This window comes from Rana temporaria, chromosome 5 (assembly GCF_905171775.1).
Source record: "Rana temporaria chromosome 5, aRanTem1.1, whole genome shotgun sequence".
Classification (NCBI taxonomy): Eukaryota; Metazoa; Chordata; class Amphibia; order Anura; family Ranidae; genus Rana; species Rana temporaria.
In genome coordinates, this window is record NC_053493.1 from 373,657,113 (window position 1) to 373,678,369 (window position 21,257).

The window sequence follows — 21,257 nt, forward strand, 5'->3', positions numbered from 1 at the left end:
CCAGGACACATGGCGCAGTGTAGCCCAGATGCCAGGCCGCTATTTTCAACCTTGCAAAAATAAAACAATATAAAAAGCCGCGCCAAGTATCAACAAAAAATTGAATATAAAAGTTCAACAGTCCACAAATGGTATGAGTAAGTGGAATCGCTGTATTGATCAGAGGCTGATTTGCATGCAGAGATGTTCAGCTTTTCAATGCACCAGGTGACATATATACAATGTGTGAGATCCCACCACCGAAATTGTATATCAGCTTACCAGATAGCAAGCCTTTAGTGCAGTTGGCTATAGCCCAGCCACGGCCTTTGAATCCCCTGGGCTAAGATGTTCCAAGATTCCCAATCAAATGGCAGACTTGGAGTTGAAAGCGATGCTTGTTTTGCGATTTAAGACACCCAGCACCTCCTCAATAATCACAGTAACGTGATAAGCGTAACCCAATCCGGTTCACATGCGGGCAGGAAGATAGAAAGGGACGCAATAGCGTGATATCGTAGGTAACAGATTTATTAAAAAAAGTATTGTACTTACACTTAGACAGTATAAACACAGCATATAAACAGGTAAAAAAGCCGGCCGGCTTACGGAGCCCTCCTCCTCGGCGTAGTGACGTCATCACGCCGAGGAGGAGGGCTCCGTAAGCCGGCCGGCTTTTTTACCTGTTTATATGCTGTGTTTATACTGTCTAAGTGTAAGTACAATACTTTTTTTAATAAATCTGTTACCTACGATATCACGCTATTGCGTCCCTTTCTATCTTCCTGCCCGCATGTGAACCGGATTGGGTTACGCTTATCACGTTACTGTGATTATTGAGGAGGTGCTGGGTGTCTTAAATCGCAAAACAAGCATCGCTTTCAACTCCAAGTCTGCCATTTGATTTGGAATCTTGGAACATCTTAGCCCAGGGGATTCAAAGGCCGTGGCTGGGCTATAGCCAACTGCACTAAAGGCTTGCTATCTGGTAAGCTGATATACAATTTCGGTGGTGGGATCTCACACATTTTATATATGTCACCTGGTGCATTGAAAAGCTGAACATCTCTGCATGCAAATCAGCCTCTGATCAATACAGCGATTCCACTTACTCATACCATTTGTGGACTGTTGAACTTTTATATTCAATTTTTTGTTGATACTTGGCGCGGCTTTTTATATTGTTTTATTTTTTCTTGTCATCACACGCTAGCCGCTGCCTGAAATTACTGTGTTGTGATAGCGCGGTTTTTTGGTGTATATTTTCAACCTTGCGCCTGGGGTTTGTCGAGATATATATAGAGATACACACATATATATATATATATATATATATATATATATATATATATATATATATATATATATATATATATATATATATATATATATAAATTTTTGTTACTGCAGATAAATGTATTGTATGTGTTTGTATAAAATAATTGGCTTTTTGCCAATAGTGCTTGTTTGCTTGTTTTTTTTTTAATTTTTTTTAACTGACACTAAAAAGAAAGTGAAAAAAGTTCAAATATTTACGTCTTGAAAAATATAAATAAAACAAAACATTTTAATTTAGGGTTTAAATCGAAACACATTTTAAAAAAATAAATAAAAAAAATGATCAGATTGCTTTTACTGACACCAGATGGAAGCACATCCCATTGATGTACAGATGAATGAAAGTAGATCAAGAGTATCTACAAGTTACTTTGTACCTTTTGGAAAGCAGATGGGCAGTGAGAACAGGCAGGGGAAACCCTCAGTGCTGTCAGTGACTGCTTGTCGCAGCCCCAGCCACCACAAGAGGGCACCAGTTCCCAGATGTAAGCATCTTGCTCCAGCAGGCCGCAAAGCCATGGCCTCAATTACCGGCCAGCGTGGCATCTTAGTCTGTGCACCCACGGGTGGGGATCGCATGGGGACAAGGCACAAATGCCGCAGTTTTGCCAAGGTGCCAGGCCGCTATTTCCAGTCGCCATTGCGACCTGGCCCCTGGGGTTTGTCGAACCCTGTCCTAGATGATCCCTGAAAACTCTTCTGTTCAGGGGAGCCTATCGATTCACCTTCACCTAACTAAACTTCATCCATCAACTCCTCACTTGCCCCTCCCTTTTAAGCCCCATACACACGATCGGATATTCCGATAACAATTGTCCGATGGGCATGTTTTGTCAGATTATTCGACTATCTGTATGCTCCATCAGACAATTGTTGTCGGAATTTCCAACAACAAATATTGTCTGTGCATGCTCTCAAATTGTCCGACAACAAACATGTGTACAGAAATCCGCCGAACTAAAATTCAAAGTAAAAACACGCATGCTCCGAACCAATGCAAACCATCAGACAACATTAGCAGAAGTTGCCCAAAGGGTGGCACTAAAGAGCAGAAAAACCAAGTTGTTTCGTGAATGTTGGCTGAAAAAGTTCTGATGTTTGTATGCAGAACAAGTTCACGTCCAATGCCCTTCAGAGAAAAATCCACGGATTTGTCCGATGGAAGTCCGATCATGTGTACGAGGCTTTAGATTGTACGCTCTAACGGGCAGGGTACTGCTTACCACTCTTGCTTTGAACTGTTCTGTCTCCTGTATTGTAAAGAGCGGCACAAAACTGCCTTTTCTTCTACTTTGAGAACTCCTGTCGGTAGCACATTTTTAATCAATAAATCGTTAATTCTATACAGAAAATATTGCAACTGTACGAAAGTCAGAAGGTCCACTCAGTTTACTGTTGCTTGAGCACTTAACCTATGATCAGATTTATCAGGTTACTAACGGTTCCTGGAAAAAAAACAGCGTTTGGGTCAAATGACTGGCAGAAAACATTTCCTTTATGGTCCTGTGGGTAAGGCTGCAGTGGTTTTGGGTTAGAGGGCGGGACTGGTACCAAGGAACACAGAAAAATAGTAGCAATACCTAGAAGGATTTTAAGGGCAGTCGGATGAAGGAGATGAACGTCAAGATAAATGGTGAGGCAATACAGCTGCAAGGCAACATCCTGAGAGTGTGTTTTACCATAGTCGTGTTTTGATTTGTGTATTGCTTTCTAAGCTTGTTTGAAAAAAATTGAACTAAACCTGTTTTTATGCTGCATCTATCACTACATTTTATCTGTTAAATTGAAATGTATTTGTTTGACATGAGACACATTTGGCAAAACATTTTATTCAACAAGATTTTGCTACCTTTTAGCAAATACTATCAGTCATTTGGTGTGCCACAGGTCATGGCAGGGCAGGGCAGTTCTTTAACGATAACTATACTAGGGGGAAGAAAACAAACAAACAAAAAAAAAAGATTTTCTAAGTTTGCCCACTTACAAAGAAATGAAGGGTCTATATTTTTTTTATCATAGATGTATGTTAACCAGTTAAAGCGGGGGTTCACCCTTAGAGGGCACTTTTCCCCCTTAGATTCCTGCTCGTTATTACTAGGGGAATCGGCTATTTATTTTAAAATATGTGCAGTACTTACCCGTTTACGAGACGCATCCTCTCCGTCGCTTCCGGGTATGGGCTTCGGGAATGGGCGTTCCTTCTTGATTGACAGGCTTCCGAGAGGCTTCCGACGGTCGCATCCATCGCGTCACGATTTTCCGAAAGAAGCCGAACGTCGGTGCGCAGGCGCAGTATAGAGCCGCACCGACGTTCGGCTTCTTTCGGCTACGAGTGATGCGATGGATGCGACCGTCGGAAGCCTCTCGGAAGAATGTCAATCAAGAAGGAACGCCCGCTCCCGAAGACCCATACCCGGAAGCGACGGAAGAAGATGCAGCTCGAAAACGGGTAAGTACTGCACATATTTTAATATAAATAGCCGATTCCCCTAGACCGAACGAGCAGGAAGCTAAGGGGAGATTTTTTTTTTTTTTTAAATGGGTGAACTCCCGCTTTAAGCCCCGGACCAATATGCTGCTAAATGCCCAAAGGCGTTTTTACAATTCAGCACTGCGCCGTTTTAACAGACAATTGCGCGGTCGTGCGATGTGGCTCCCAAACAAAATTGGCAGTCCCTTTTTCCCCACAAATAGAGCTTTCTTTTGGTGGTATTTGATTACCTCTGCGGTTTTTATTTTTTGCGCTATAAACAAAAATAGAGCGACAATTTTAAAAAAAAATGCAATATTTTTTACTTTTTGCTATAATAAATATCCCCCAAAAACATATATAAAAACATTTTTTTCCTCCCGTTTAGGCCGATAAGTATTCTTCTACCTATTTTTTGTAATAAAAAAAACGCAATAAGTGTTTATCGATTGGTTTGCACAAAATTTATAGTGTTTACAAAATAGGGGATAGTTTTTTTGCATTTTTATAAAAAAAATTTTTTTACTACTATTGGAGGCGATCAGCGTTTTTTTTTTCGTGACTGCGACATTATGGCGGACACTTCGAACAATTTTGACACATTTTTGGGACCATTGTCATTTTCACAGCAAAAAATGCATTTAAATTGCATTGTTTATTGTGAAAATGACAGTTGCCGTTTGGGAGTTAACCACAGGGGGCGCTGAAGGAGTTAGGGTTCACCTAGTGTGTGTTTACAACTGTAGGGGGGTGTGGCTGTAGGACTGACGTCATCGATCGAGTCTCCCTATAAAAAGGATCACTCGATCGATACGCCGCCACAGTGAAGCACGGGGAAGCCGATCGGACCCCCCACCCGCTAGAAGGCAAGGACGTATATATACGCCCTTCTGCCTGTCTGTGCCATTTTGCGGACGTAAATAGTCGTGTGGCCTAGCCAGTCTCCAGATCTTTATCCTATCAAATTTATGGATGGAGCTGAAACTTTGAGTTTCCAAGCGACAGCCAAGAAACCTTAAGGATTTAGAGAAGATCTGTAAAGAAGTTGACCAAAATCCCTCCGGAGATCTGTGCAAACCTGGTTACTAACTACCTCTGTGCAGCAAGAGTTTCTAAGTCATGTTCTGCTTGGGGATAATTTTTTATTTTTTTTTGGTCACTGAACGGCAACTCAATTTATAACATTTGTTTTTGGTTGATATTCTGTTGCTATCATTTTTAAAATACACCTATAATAAAATTATAGACCCTTCATTTTTTTTCTAAGTGGGCAAACTTACAATATCTGCAAGGGGTCAGATAATTTTTTTCCCCACATTCATAATTTTTCTTTTTTTTTCTCCAAAAAGCGCAAAACGTTCCCTACCTGCTCACCTCACCTCTGATTTATTTACTTATGGTTGCCCAACACTCTATAGCCAATGCAAAGGTGAGGGGAGCAGTAACATCCCACAGCAACAGAGAGGACACCTGGTCAATTTGTGTGCCAATACAGGAAAAAAATTCTTCTAGCAGATGCTGCCCTACAGATCAATATGTGGTTGTCATTTGCTTTAGGTGGTCAGTATACAGTCATACTTTAATTCAAGTGTGTACCGGTGATCCTACAGACACATTCTTTCAACTGAATGGCCTCTACAATGTTGGTGCCTTGTGTACATCCTCCAGTATACTCAATGATGTTCTAATGGGGGATCCCCTACTCTGAGAGAGAGCGAGAAAGAGACTGCCATGTGGTCCTTGTCAGGTTGGCCTTTAGTCGCTGGTCAGCATGACCATGACCTCTCCCCTGTATACATTATACAAGCTAGGCAGCTGGAGTAGGGCTTGGCACTGGAAGCATGTGCCATTTAGTTTGCCTGCTGTGGCCCTGCATTTAAATAAAACTACAATTTAAATGCTATGTTTTTTTTCAGATGCACTCAGAATGAGGTGCAGTATTGCAACCTATGGCATTTGTATTAGATGGATAAGGTTGCCTTGTTGTAGTGGTATGCCTGCCTTAAACACAAGGATCCTTAAAAAGTAACTCCAGCCAAAAGCAGTTTTCAGATTTTACCCTCCCTTCAAGGCCAAGTGTATCCAGTGGAGAATTGTTTCCTCACTTCTTGTCCTAGTGGTCCATAAGGCTGGAGATGTTGGGAAGAGAGTTCAAGGGATAAGTACCTCCACTGGAGAGTTCTCTTTTGAACTTCTTGTCCTAGTGGTCCGTAAAGCTGGAGAAGTTGGGAAGAGAGTTCAAGGATAAGTACCTCCACTGGAGAGTTCTCTTTTGAACTTCTTATCCTAGTGGTCCGTAAAGCTGGAGAAGTTGGGAAGAGGATTCGATGCAAAGTGTCTCCAGTGGAGAGTTCTCTCCTCACTTCTTGTCTTAGGCTGCTTTCACATTGGGCAGTGGAGGTGCGGTGTTAACCCCCGCTAGTGGCCGAAAAAGGGTTAATACCGCCCGCAATGCGCCTCTGCAGTGGCGCATTGCGGGCGGTATTACTGCAGTTTCCCATTGATTTCAATGGGAAGGCGCGGTATAGGAGCGGTAAACACCCCGCTCCTATACCACGCCAAAGATGAGGCTAGCAGGACTTTTGGAGCGGTCCTGCTACCGCACCGCTTCAGTGTGAAAGCCTTCGGGCTTTCACATTGAAGCCTGCAGGGCATGATTTTTTCATGTGGTATAGCAGCGCTATTTTTAGCGCTGTACCGCATGAAAAACGCCTCAATGTGAAAGGGCCCTTAGTGGTCAGAGAAGGTGGGAAGAGGGTTCAATGCAAAGTACCTCCACTGGAGAGTTCTCTCTTCACTTCTTGTCCCAGTGGTCATTGAGGCTAGAGAAGTTGGGAAGAGGGTTCAAGTGTCTCTAGTGGAGTGTTCTCTCCAGTGGTCAGTAAATCTAGATAAGTTGGGAAGAGGGTTCAAGTGTCTCTAGTGGAGTGTTCTCTCCAGTGGTCAGTGAGGCTAGAGACGTTGGGAAGAGGGTTCAAGTGTCTCTAGTGGAGTGTTCTCTCCAGTGGTCAGTGAGGCTAGAGACGTTGGGAAGAGGGTTCAAGTGTCTCTAGTGGAGTGTTCTCTCCAGTGGTCAGTGAGTCTGGAGAAGTTTAGCAGACTATGGTGAACAACTATTAGTGGGATTGATTTACTAAAACTGTAGAGTCCAAAATCTGGCGCAGCTGTGCATAGAAACCAATCCGCTTCCAGTTTTTTATATCAAAGTCTAATTGAACAAGCTGAAGTTAGAAGCTGGTTGTATACCAGGCACAGCTGCACCAGACTTTGCACACTCCAGTTTTAGTAAATCAACCCCAATGTCTCTGCGGGAGAGTTGCGGGAGAGTGTCCAAGTGTTGGTGGTCACCAGGACAGAAAGTAAAGGGAGATTTTCCCAACAGGGCATAGATGGTTACGAATACCTGTCAAGAGGTTTTACCCTTTCCCTTCTATCCAAAAGAAGAAACAAGTTTTGGCTGGAACTATGCTATATAGCAGTGATGGCGAACCTTGGCACCCCAGATGTTTTGGAACTACATTTACCATGATGCTCACCGATGCTGCAGTGTAGCTGAGCATCATGGGAAATGTAGTTCCAAAACATCTGGGGTGCCAAGGTTCGCCATCACTGCTATATAGTGTTCAGGAAGACAGAAATGTGGAGCTTTCATTGTGGGGCTTGATTTTAAAGATGAGCTGTTATCTTTATCCCACTGCCTAGTGAAGCACTGGCTTGGCACAAGCATGGATAATGGGAGTTCTGGTATCACTGGTAACGCACGTTCCACACCATTGGGCCACAAGTTAGAGAAGGCAGGACTAGGTCTTTACCCTTGGAAGCTTGTCAATAATAAACTTTTTAAGTAGATTTTTGCTACTCTTGTATTAAATAGGCCATCTTTCTTTTATTTTGTTTTGTGTGTCCTTATATGTATGTTATTGTATATGCTAATTTGTGCCATTTTCATTCCCTTTTATTTTTTTTATTTTTTTTAGACGTTGTATGCACAGTTTAGCTTTTAGCAATTTGTGCTTCTGTTTGCAGGTTCCTATGATTTAGCTCACGTGTAACCTATTCTAAAATCCCTTTGATAGTGGTTAGTACAAAGAATGTTCTTTTGTCTTTAGCGAGATAAAAAAAGACTTGTATTATCTTGTCTCTCCAGGAGTTTTCAAACCTTTCTCCTATTCAAAGGATAAAGAAATCCCCTCACCACTTGGTCTAAGTACCTAGGCTACAGTGCACACCTATCACTGCATACAAAATGATCAATCCTCTTAAAAAGCAAACTACAGTGTGTATATATAACAAAGAAAAAAAAATATATAATATATATACACACAGGGCTTTTTTTTCTCCAAAAATAGGTGCAGGAACTCCAACAGGAGATGATTTCCCAAAGTCCTCCTCCCACACAGACACGTACACCCTCCGAAACGGATCAAATAGTGGGTGTGGTCAAATTTCACCAACAGTGGAAGGGTCTTATACCGGAAGTGCATTACGTAGTGCAGAGTTCAATGGTACATTACTTGAAAATTTTGGGGGGGTCCTATGTACACAGTGCATAATTCAGGGGTGCCCTGCACAGAGTGCAAAGTTCAGGGGTGCACTACACATGCAGAGTACAGAGTTGAACCTTCTTACTCAGCTGCTTACCTCTGCCTCCCCATCCACATCTCACTTTCACCCCTCTTCAGCTCAGACCTCTGTATGCAACTCCCCTTCCACTGCCCTCACCTTCTCTCTCCCTCCTTAAAAGCTCCACCATTTTCCACCTGTCTTATTTGTGTTGCTGTATTACGCTGAAGCACCCAGCCAGCTCTAGTACCTGCCTGCACACTGTGGGTGGGTCTGCCTCCTCACTTGCAGGGAGATCATCCAGTAAGGGTGTAGGGATCTGCACTGCACCCTAGGCACCTGCATCTCCCTTGTCCCCATCCTGCACTCGGTGGGAGCCACTCAGTAGATCAGATCTGTGGGAGGCATTGGAAGACAAGCTGTCACTTGTAAACACAGAAGCTGGGACTTCTGTGTTTACAAGTGATAGTGGTGAGCAAGGAGCAGAGGGCCTGAGACAGAGGTGGTGGAAGAGGAGTTCCACCTGAAAAAAAGCCCTGTATAAAAATGTGCTTGCTGCTTCTTAGGTTCCTGATAATGCCAGGCTGGCTAGAACTCTACCATAGTCTCAAAAGATGAACCCTCCATCTCTGCCATATTTTACTGCATTGGCAATTCTGTAAGAGCATAATGAAGTTCCCAGGGCAGCATAGGACTCCCTGGAGTCCTATTCTTCAGCATCGATCATAAACCATCTATTAGTATAGAAGATATTCACTTTTCAAAAGTATGATCAGTAACAAGCTCAGGCATGACAAGTGAATTCCTCCTTTGGTGAAAGGAAAGTTCCCGCAGAGACAGAGGAACAAAGTCGCATGAGCCAGAAAAACTCAATGACAGACTGCAGGGAAGGAGCCACATGGGAGAACATAGAGGATCCTCCTAAGACTAAGGCATGTTCCTTCATACTTCACCATTAGGAAACTGAGCGGCAAGGCAGTAAACACAATGATAATAATTACTATGGTGGTGTTGATGAGGACTCATTACTTAAATTCTCAGGGTTATCCATACTACCGGATGATTTCAAAAAGCTAAAGTGAGAAAATGTAATCTATGAACAGAATAAAAACAGACCACATGCTCACCTTCCAATGTTTCAACGGCCAAGAGAATGGCTGCCGTCTGAGCAGTTCACTTTATTTTTAGCATACAAGCACAAAATGCATTTTCATTGGTTCACAATTAAACAGAAACACCCATTTCACCCACCCCCTGTGAGTCCATCATTGGCATGAAGCCTCTCATTGGCCAGTTCATAGAAGGGATGGTTTCAAATCTCACAAGTCCATTTCATGTTCTTCTTGAAAAATCCATACGTGTCATTCAAGCATAAGAAAGTTCCTTGTCAGCTCAGCAAAGCAGACCAGTTTACATAGAACACAGTTTACATAACATTCCTTTGGTGGGCTGCAGACAGGATGTGGGGGGGGAAGGGCAAAGTCAGTTTCCTATAGAGAATCCACAATTGCTTCTCCAATATGAAACATCCAGGAAAGGCTTAGAGTGGAGAGTGGAAGAGGATTACATCTGTTCTTAATAACATGTCCTTGTATGGTCAACCTTAAGTTCCAAGATGTACTTATAACTTTAAAACACCTATCTCTTCATTTCATTCCTGATATGACAAAATCGTTATCAAGGAAAATAGGTACTAATATGATTTCATTCATGCATATACATAGAAAAACCCAATTCAAAAACATCAATATAAACAATAAAGAAAATATCAAACATTATTAGTGGTTCTGATAACAAAAAGAATAAGCTCATCTTATCAAATAGGCATTATTACCAAAATCTATCACAATCCCCCCTATAAGGTCTATTTGAGAAGTAACGTCCCTACATTCTCTTTGTTATTCTTAACAGACAAGGACGGTAATGGAGGACACGGTCAATATAACAAAACATTATCATAACCAATATAAACAGAAACAAAATTGCTATACTTGAGCACAAATGTGTTATCACCCAAAATATTGTCCGCAGGTGTAATTCCAGATGCACCCCCCTTGTTTACTAATATCATGTATAAGGCCATCATTTTATACAAAGTCATTTGTGAAGTGGCCTCTAGGTGTTCAGTAATATACTGGAATGCATTCTTGTTTATAGTTAACAAACCTCTATTGACCATTGCAACCATAATTTATCCAATCTACATTTACATTACTAAGTTAAATTTCAGAAAAGCATCCGTTCCCACCAAATTACTATATTTCCCTTCATTAGCATTTTAATTTTATATTGGGCTCTGTCCTAAATATTTTATTTCCTAAAGAAACTTTATTTATTACATTACACTAGTTTTCAGGACTGATCATGCAGCATGAATATTCTTGTCGCATGTCTGTTTAAACAAACATAGCAGCCTTTGGTTCAGTCTTAAAGATTCACTGTATCTCATAGGGATCCTTCTACAAAACACAACTTCCCTCTCTGACTGAACACCTTCGTCACTCCAAAACCTGGAAGATGACCCTTTAATCCATAAATATGGCTGTATCATACCGCATAATCTATCCATGTATTTTATTTTTAAACTATTTTAACTTTTTTTAACTTGACTTTTCTTAAGCTATGCAGATTAACACCATATTTCATTCTCTTTAAAATGACACCCTCAAAGTAAGGTATTCTTCAAACCAAATGGTGCAAAAACCCACAGTTTAGTAACATATGAGAGAAAGAAAGAATGAGAGAGAAAGAAAGAAAGAAAGAAAGAAAGAGAGAAGGAGAGAGAGAGAGAAAGAAAGAAAGGAAAAGAAAGAGAGAAAAATAATATTTTATTAATAAGGGCTTTCTTTCAGATCTTCTAATGATTGTGTACAAATTACCTTTTATTATAAAAGAAAGATTTACCCTATAATAGGCTTTATAGTCTACTTAACATAAACTCTGATATTTATTTATTTTTCCCTTCAAACTTGGCAAAGAGCCATTGTAAAGCACAGCAGCTGAGGATGCTTAAACTGGGTGTCGGATTTCAAGCTAGCACTCACTCCTGTAATCCACCACAGCCTGTAACCTGATCTGCTGTTAATGACCTCTAAGGGAAAACATCTGTTCCCCCCCATGCTTGGAGCAGATTGTACAAGTTTTAGACCATATACAATCCAATCGAATTGCATCGTTTTTCTTATTTTTAACTCTTTTTCAAAAATTTTAAAACATATTTGGTTTGTACATCTGCCAAAAATCATGTACATCACATTATACAACGACATTTCCCACCTATAATAGCGAAAAAAGATCGCTTAGAGGACAAATCTCATGAAATCCACTGACCAGTCCCTGCGCATGAACCGACCATTGTTTTCTACTGATAAAGTCACTCATAATCACTCACAATCTATATTTTATCAGAAATGTCATTTTATAATAACTTTTAACACTTGTGTATTTTTCAATTTTATTTTAATATTTTTTATAAAATTGTTAGATTGAACATAACTTTCATATTTTAATATTTTTCCTGGGGAACCTTATAATAAACCAAACCCAAGTTTAGAATCTGTTGTAAACATTGCTCAAACCTCAACTTATTAATTCTTACAACCAGATCTGTAGGATTTCAGTTAAATATAAAATACCATGTTGTTTACCATTAACTGAATTGTATACAATTCTTCACACAATCTCAATCAACAATTTTCCCATTAAACCTTTGTTCTAATCCCATGTTTATGCTTTGACATGTCATAACACATTTTCAGTTGTTGGGGTAAACATATTCATAAACATTTACAGGCAGAATCAAACTTAATTATCTCATTAGAGAACTTCTTTACACTCTGACATTAATTAACTAATTACCCTTTGTAACCGGGACCCCCCTTTGAGATATTCCAACCCACAAACCCCAGTGGTCACAATCCCATGTATTTGAAAAAAGATATATAATTTCATTCAGATTTGGGTGGCACAATTCATAATATCACTCATCTTCCAGAGAATATTTTCGAAGGAACCTCTTAATCATCACCCAGGGGATATTGGTAATTATCGGTACCTACATCAGAAATGCGAGAAAAAACTCGTACACGAATATTAGTTACCTATTTTCAAAAGCGGTCACATAATCATAGCTCATAACAATCTAATCTAGAGACTGTCTCAAACAAGATTTCAGAAAGGGATAATGTATTGAATGCTCCCCCCTTGGGGCCACTTACCCACTTAACCCTGAGGATGGCATGGCACAGCATGTGGAATAAAACCATTTAAATGTACTATGTAAAATGTTCTACTGTTCCAATGTGATACCCAGAATCTCCTCATCCCTCATTTGTGACTTGTGAACACAGCTTCTGTAGTCATGAACGCCAGGATTTACACACTCTCTCTACCGCTTTTGGGCACCCCATGAGGTCAAGGCATTGAGGTCGGGGCACACAGGACAGCATATGAGCGGATTCTACCTTCAGGTAGGTCTGCCACTCCCATCTACATCATTCTCCTCCCTTACGTGTCTGTCCAGCGAAGTGGCATTGTAGTTACCCCCCCCTGGACAGACTAAGGAGGGCATGAAGAAGAAGGCCCGTGGGCCGGAGGGCACAGAATCCAGTATGGGCAGCGGGCAGGAGGCGACACCATCTGCGTTCAGAACGAGGCAAAGCCTTCAGCAGGGAAGAGCATCCGGGCAGGCCCATGCTTCCTCCAGCCGGGCATACAGTTGGGCAGAACGTGAGGGGAAGGAAGGGGCACGGCCTCAAGCAGTCGGGCAGGGCCCATGCTTCCAGCAGGGAACAGCATTCGGGCGTGGCCCATGTCGGAGCATCATGGGCAGAACATGAGGAAAATGAAAAGACAATAACAGGCCCTGGGTATCACATTACAACAACCAAACTGGCAAAAAGCCCTCTATGTATCAAGTCAAAATACAGTGCATGGCATCGTCAGTGTAAGTGTAAGTGGGCAACCCAGATGGGACAGGTCCCCACAGAACACGCATTCAATGTATCCGATTAAAAGGATAAAAAACAGGACGGGCTGCTAAACTAAGCCCAGCACCACCCAGCAATAAGATTTTAACTGTAAAATAAAGACTTAACAATTGCTTATTATGTGCATCCAATGTCTTTTCCATAGTTGTTAAACCTCAGGAGAAATATCCTATTAGTTTTTATTACTGTTTATTAATTGCGACAAAGCAACTGAAATCGTATTATCCGATAAATCAGCGTACAGTCCAACAGACATATACAGACCAATTTAAATTGTACAGAAACAGTTGCAATATCCCAATTCAACCTTTTGTTAAAAAAAACTCTGTGTTACAAAAAAAACTGTCTCCTAGGTTGTCGTCCCTGGGGGGGGGGGGAAGAGGGGGGCTATCCTCCAACTTGCAAATGTGGCAGAGCTCACGGCGGGCAGGATGCGGGGGTCCGGACCTCCCACATTCCTCACACACCCAGTTCTATCCCCCCACCAGGGAGGGGGGCAGGAGTATATATTATATCAGGGAGGCATCCCAGAAGTATATATAAAAAAAACAGCAAAAATAACAATAAGCCCCATTGTACACATAGATTCGGATAAACAATAAGCCCCATTGTACACATAGATTCGGATATAAAAATAGTCTGTGTTATCCCAAAAACCTCAAAGGTCTGTGAATCAAAAAGATACATCAGCAGCTGCTGAGAACACCAGACCCATGTGTTTTGTTTAAAAAAAACTATTTCACTATGTTTTTCTGTTTTTCTGAAATCAATAAAGGCAAGTTACCATTATCTATCAAAGAAACAGAAACACAAAAAAAACTGTCAGCTACACTCTCGGCTGTTATCACACAGCCAGCTTACGCTGCAAAGGGGGGGGGGGGGGGGGGGGAGGGGCCATCACTGCCTGCGTTACTCCAGCAGAGAAATCTGAAACTCCAAAAAAAAAGTCTGCTGATAAAACTCCACACAGCCTGGAGAGGGGGGGGAAAGAGTGAAGCGAGGGAGATACAAATCTCCACACAGCCAGGTTTTACCTGGCTGCATACAAAACCGCATATATAAAAAACGCATGGCAGTTCATGACAATAAAACAATACAAAATACACGGAATACGACTCTTTCAGCCCCTAATTATTAACCCCTAACCCCAAAAATGTAACCCCAATTTAGAAAGTTTAACCCCTAACCCCAAAAATGTAAAAAGAAAACCCTCAGTGCCCCCCCAAAAGAAGGCAAAACGAACCCCAATCTTCTAATTTCGACTAGAGAGATTTGGTACACATATGGCACAAGCCATATGCATAGCAAACCCATAAAGATCCAACTTCCTTAGTGGCTATCTTTATTCCGTTTTGACTAAAGAGATTTGGTATACATATGGCACAAGCCATATGTATAGCAAATCCATAAAGATCCAACTTCCTTAGTGGCTATCTTTATTCCGTTTCCGACTACCCAAGCCACCACTCAGTCCGCTCGTCTTAGCGACTATCGAACCCCCAAACCCTCTTCTTTCAGACCAGACATATTGACATGTGCATACTACCTCACTTCCCCAAACACCAGTAAATCACTGATGCTTATAATAGGAAGGAGCCCGGGACAGACATGCACACATAAACATCTCCACCCCAAGACACGCTTACCATGCGTCACCGGCTCAGGACCCCTGAAAGAAATATACTGTCCACCCACCACCTACAGACATAGACCCCCCAAACAGTCACATTCAAACTAACACAACACTTAAACATAAAAACACAGATATCAACCCGGCAGACGGGACAAAAGGGTTACAAGCTTTGCCCAAGAATTTTCATCTTTGATTTGAGGAAGTGCAACGCCTGCGCCGAAGTGTAGGTGATCAGCCTGTCTCCACCCGCACAGACGCGCTGCACTTCCCAAATAAAGCAAAGAACCGACGTTGGGCCCAATTGATGAGGACTCATTACTTAAATTCTCAGGGTTATCCATACTACCGGATGATTTCAAAAAGCTAAAGTGAGAAAATGTAATCTATGAACAGAATAAAAACAGACCACATGCTCACCTTCCAATGTTTCAACGGCCAAGAGAATGGCTGCCGTCTGAGCAGTTCACTTTATTTTTAGCATACAAGCACAAAATGCATTTTCATTGGTTCACAATTAAACAGAAACACCCATTTCACCCACCCCCTGTGAGTCCATCATTGGCATGAAGCCTCTCATTGGCCAGTTCATAGAAGGGATGGTTTCAAATCTCACAAGTCCATTTCATGTTCTTCTTGAAAAATCCATACGTGTCATTCAAGCATAAGAAAGTTCCTTGTCAGCTCAGCAAAGCAGACCAGTTTACATAGAACACAGTTTACATAACATTCCTTTGGTGGGCTGCAGACAGGATGTGGGGGGGGAAGGGCAAAGTCAGTTTCCTATAGAGAATCCACAATTGCTTCTCCAATATGAAACATCCAGGAAAGGCTTAGAGTGGAGAGTGGAAGAGGATTACATCTGTTCTTAATAACATGTCCTTGTATGGTCAACCTTAAGTTCCAAGATGTACTTATAACTTTAAAACACCTATCTCTTCATTTCATTCCTGATATGACAAAATCGTTATCAAGGAAAATAGGTACTAATATGATTTCATTCATGCATATACATAGAAAAACCCAATTCAAAAACATCAATATAAACAATAAAGAAAATATCAAACATTATTAGTGGTTCTGATAACAAAAAGAATAAGCTCATCTTATCAAATAGGCATTATTACCAAAATCTATCACAGTGTGTGTATGCAAAATAATAAAAAAAAAATATATATATATATATATATATATATATATATATATATATAATATATATATATATATATATTGGGGCCGAAACAACGAATCGATTATGAAATTAATCGATTACAATTTTCATAATCGATTAATCGGCCAGTAACATAATGGGGTTAAAACAACTAAAATTAGCCTTTTATAGTACAAAAAAGGAAATAAATAATGTAAATATTACTTTCACTGTTCCACAGTAAAAAATTTGTAAAGGGCAAGGACTTTTTAACGCGAAACGGTGCTATTTTTTTTTTTTTTTTTGGTTCAATATACTTCAATGGAGAAGCTGCAGAAAAGCATGTAATGTGTTTTTGCGGCAATTTGTGTTTTGTAATCTGCCCAACAACAAATTGGCCCAAATTTTTTTTAAATTTTTCTTTTTTTTTTTTTTAAGGCTATTATCCGATTAATCGAAACAATAATCGGCCAACTAATCGATTATGAAAATAATCATTAGTTGCAGATATATATATATATATATATATATATATATATATATATATATATATATATATATATATATATATATATATATATATATACACAGTGAGGAAATTAAGTATTTGAACACCCTGCTATTTTGCAAGTTCTCCCACTTGGAAATCATGGAGGGGTCTGAAATTGTTATCGTAGGTGCATGTCCACTGTGAGAGACATAATCCAAAAAAAAAAATCCAGAAATCACAATTTATGATTTTTTTAACTATTTATTTGTATGATACAGCTGCAAATAAGTATTTGAACACCTGAGAAAATCAATGTTAATATTTGGTACAGTAGCCTTTGTTTGCAATTACAGAGGTCAAACGTTTCTTGTAGTTTTTCACCAGGTTTGCACACACTGGAGGAGGGATTTTGGCCCACTCCTCCACACAGATCTTCTCTCGATCAGTCAGGTTTCTGGGCTGTCGCTGAGAAACACGGAGTTTGAGCTCCCTCCAAAGATTCTCTATTGGGTTTAGGTCTGGAGACTGGCTAGGCCACGCCAGAACCTTGATATGCTTCTTACAGAGCCACCCCTTGGTTATCCTGGCTGTGTGCTTCGGGTCATTGTCATGTTGGAAGACCCAGCCTCGACCCATCTTCAAAGCTCTAACTGAGGGAAGGAGGTTGTTGCCCAAAATCTTGCAATACATGGCCCCGGTCATCCTCTCCTTAATACAGTGCAGTCGCCCTGTCCCATGTGCAGAAAAACACCCCCAAAGCATGATGCTACCACCCCCATGCTTCACAGTAGGGATGGTGTTCTTGGGATGGTACTCATCATTCTTCTTCCTCCAAACACGGTTAGTGGAATTATGACCAAAAAGTTCTATTTTGGTCTCATCTGACCACATGACTTTCTCCCATGACTCCTCTGGATCATCCAAATGGTCATGAGCAAACTTAAGACGGGCCTTGACATGTGCTGGTTTAAGCAGGAGAACCTTCCGTGCCATGTATGATTTCAAACCATGACGTCTTAGTGTATTACCAACAGTAACCTTGGAAACGGTGGTCCCAGCTCTTTTCAGGTCATTGACCAGCTCCTCCCGTGTAGTCCTGGGCTGATTTCTCACCTTTCTTAGGATCATTGAGACCCCACGAGGTGAGATTTTGCATGGAGCCCCAGTCCGAGGGAGATTGACAGTCATGTTTAGCTTCTTCCATTTTCTAATGATTGCTCCAACAGTGGACCTTTTTTCACCAAGCTGCTTGGCAATTTCCCCGTAGCCCTTTCCAGCCTTGTGGAGGTGTACAATTTTGTCTCTAGTGTCTTTGGACAGCTCTTTGGTCTTGGCCATGTTAGTAGTTGGAGTCTTACTGATTGTATGGGGTGGACAGGTGTCTTTATGCAGCTAATGACCTCAAACAGGTGCATCTAATTTAGGATAATAAATGGAGTGGAGGTGGACATTTTAGAGGCAGACTAACAGGTCTTTGAGGGTCAGAATTCTAGCTGATAGATAGGTGTTCAAATACTTATTTGCAGCTGTATCATACAAATAAATAGTTAAAAAATCATAAATTGTGATTTCTGGAATTTTTTTTTTTAATTATGTCTCTCACAGTGGACATGCACCTACGATGACAATTTCAGACCCCACCCATGATTTCCAAGTGGGAGAACTTGCAAAATAGCAGGGTGTTCAAATACTTATTTTCCTCACTGTATATTTGTGTCCGAGAAGACCTAGATAGCATCTCCAATTGTCTGGCTCTGAGGCTGGATACTAGTGCTGTGGCTGGTGGTTCACAACTAGTTGGCAACCTACTAATCTGGGGGCTTCTTTTATCGCAGAACTGTAACCATCTAAAAAAATGCCATGAAATGTAGTACCAGCATTTTATTTTATTTTTTATGTCCATCCCATGCAAATGACACACGTCCGAGAAACTCGACGGGCAAAACACATCGTTTTGCTCGTCGAGTTCCTTGTGAAGCCACCGAGGATCTCGGCGAGCCAACTTTTCCCATTGACTAACGAGGAAATAGAGAACATGTTCTCTTTTTGGCCCGACGAGATCCTTGTCGGTTTCCTCGGCGAAAAGTGTACACACGACCGGGTTTTCTCGGCAGAATACGTCTCCCATCGAGTTTCTGGCTGAATTCTGCCGAGAAAACCGGTCGTGTGTACGGGGCCTGAGTGTTATGGAGTGGGCCAGGCATAGCCTACTTGGTCACACCCATTGTACGGTCTGAAAACATTTTGTTGCTGTGAATAAGTGGGTTTTTGAATGTGACTAAACTTTTCTAAAGCCAGCCATAGTGCGATTTGGTTGCAGGAAAGAAAGTCACTCAATTCCGCCATTAACACAGTTGATTGTCGGTGGGGGGGATGCTTCAGCAGGAAAAACACAGTGATTATTGTTAGTGGCTACAACAGGAGCTGGCAATAATTGCGTGAAAAATCTGAGAGACTGGTTGTACCCCATACATGGTTTGAATCGAACAGTCTGTGGCCGGCTTAACTCACTGGGACTTCTAGACACATTGACCATACACATTGACCATACACATTCCCCTCCTGCCCTGCATGGGCTGTCAGTAGGGAAACTTGCAAACCAGTTCAGATACAAAACCATAGACGTCACCAGGAGTTCACAACATATCAGACCACAAGAAGTCTAAGAACTTTATTGGTGTGGCTGCAGATCAGCTTTCAAGGCTTCTCAGGAGTATTCTGATTGATGAGCAAACAAACCTTTAACAAAATAAATATGGCATCTTTTTTGTACTGAGCAGGAAAATTCCATTCAACATGCTGAACTTATTGTGCACACGTTAAGCAAAGGAACTTATAAGGAAAAAAGAGTTGCACGCCAGGAACCCCTTTTTTAAAGGCCACGTCCACCATTTGATTTAAAACTTTCCAACGCCATAAAAGTCGAGGACCAGCAATTTATATACTGTATTTGCTGGCGTATAAGACTACCTTTTACACCTAAAAAAACTGGCCAAAAAGCAGGGGTCGTCTTATACGCCGGGTCAGCTCCTCGGATGCCTGTTGGATGTGCGGTAATACTGTATGTAGCTTTGGCTACATACAGTATGTACCGCTTAGCCAATCCCGGTGAGCGATGTATTCAAATGAATACAGAGCCTGCTCAGATTGGAGTATCAACCTCTGCCAATCCGAGCAGGCCACATACAATAGCCTGCTTGGATTGGCTTTGAGAGTCAGAGAAGCATGGGCTGATGATGTTACAGCCTCTGCCAATCCAAGCAGGCTTTGAATTCATTAATGGAATACATTGCTCGCCGTAATTGGCTCCAGCTCCAGCAAGAAAGAAGAAGAATATGGCTCCAGAAGGAAGAAATATGAAGCGTCGGAAGGGGGGGTCGTCTTATACGGTGAGTACAGGCAAAAAATCTTAAAAAAATGTAAAATTAGAGGGTCGTCTTATACGCCCGGTCGCCTTATACACCGGCAAATACGGTATATATTATTATTATTATTATTATTTTTTTTTTTATTTTTTTTTTTTTTCTGGCATGTAAGAGAATTTATCCTCAGGGAGATTGTTCCTTTCTAATCTTTTCCGTTTTCAGGATAAGAGCAAAAGAGATGCTGTCGGTTTGGGCTGCTTACCCACCAGCATGCAGAAATATTGAAAACAATGGGGGAGATTTACTCTTTCTGGAGCTCTCTGATTCTGGTGAAGCTGTGCATGGTAGCCAATCGGCTTCTAACTTCAGCTTGTTCAATAAAGCTTTGACAATGAAACCTGGAAGCTGATTGGTTCCTGTGCAGAGCTGCACCAGATTTTGGGCATTCCACTTTTAGTAAATCCACCCCACTGTCTTTTTATGGAGCTGGCTTTATGCTCAGGGGCGCACCCCCCACCCGCCCCTCCCAGGACAGAGAAGAGCTTTTTCACAAAACTGTTACCACAAGGTTGGAATTGCACAATTGTCTAAAATGTGTTTTGTAGCAATAACCGTATCCTTCTGTGGAAACATCTGAACTCCGTTATTTGGTGCGTTGTGAATTTGATGGTTAGGTGTTCCCAAATGCATTTTCATTTTGTTTGCAATTTCATTACATAATTGTTTTTTGTCTTCAGTTAAATGATTTCTTCTAACATATGTCTACTTTTTGGAGACTGTGTTATATGTCTGATCCTTGTGACACGCTTTCTCATTCCCAGAAACAGCAGTTCAGCAGATTTTGTGAAATGTCCACAAATGCCAGAACCTGGATTCTTTGCATGAATGTTCTGGCATTCATCGTTAATACAGTATTATAAATGTTAACCATTCTTCAGACATTATGTTGCGGTTTCTTTTTCTCTGTGTCTTGCTTCTTGCTTTTTTTCTAACTCCTTTTTGCTGTTTCTTTCCTCTGCTATTAGTAGAATTATTGTCTTCCTGTCTCCATATTCAGGTAGTGTCAGTGGCTGAGTACCACCGCAGGATCGATGCCCTAAATACTGAAGAACTGCGCACTCTCTGCAGACGTCTCAAGGTGCCTTCTTCAGTAGTTACCCCATTTCCAGGAAAGCCACCTCTTGCGTCATAGTGTCCTTTAGTGAGACCTAGAACAGCTGCTGCAGGATGGTGTAGGCTTTAATGGGTCACTAAATCGAACACAAGTTGTCTTGGCTAGAACAA

At 41.2% G+C, this 21,257-nt stretch overlaps 1 protein-coding gene across 4 annotated transcripts in view; it reads left to right on the plus strand.

Annotated features, from left to right (window-relative positions):
* The window catches only part of OXR1 (oxidation resistance 1), a 199,356-nt gene that overhangs the window by 150,285 nt on the left and 27,814 nt on the right, over positions 1-21,257 (plus strand). For 2 of the 4 annotated variants that reach the window (XM_040354844.1, XM_040354847.1), the window contains one exon: positions 21,031-21,111. The exons of the other annotated variants lie outside the window; for them this stretch is intronic. In XM_040354844.1, the coding sequence (XP_040210778.1) occupies positions 21,031-21,111 (81 nt within the window). The remainder of the gene's footprint in view (positions 1-21,030; positions 21,112-21,257) is intronic. 4 annotated transcript variants of the gene reach the window in all.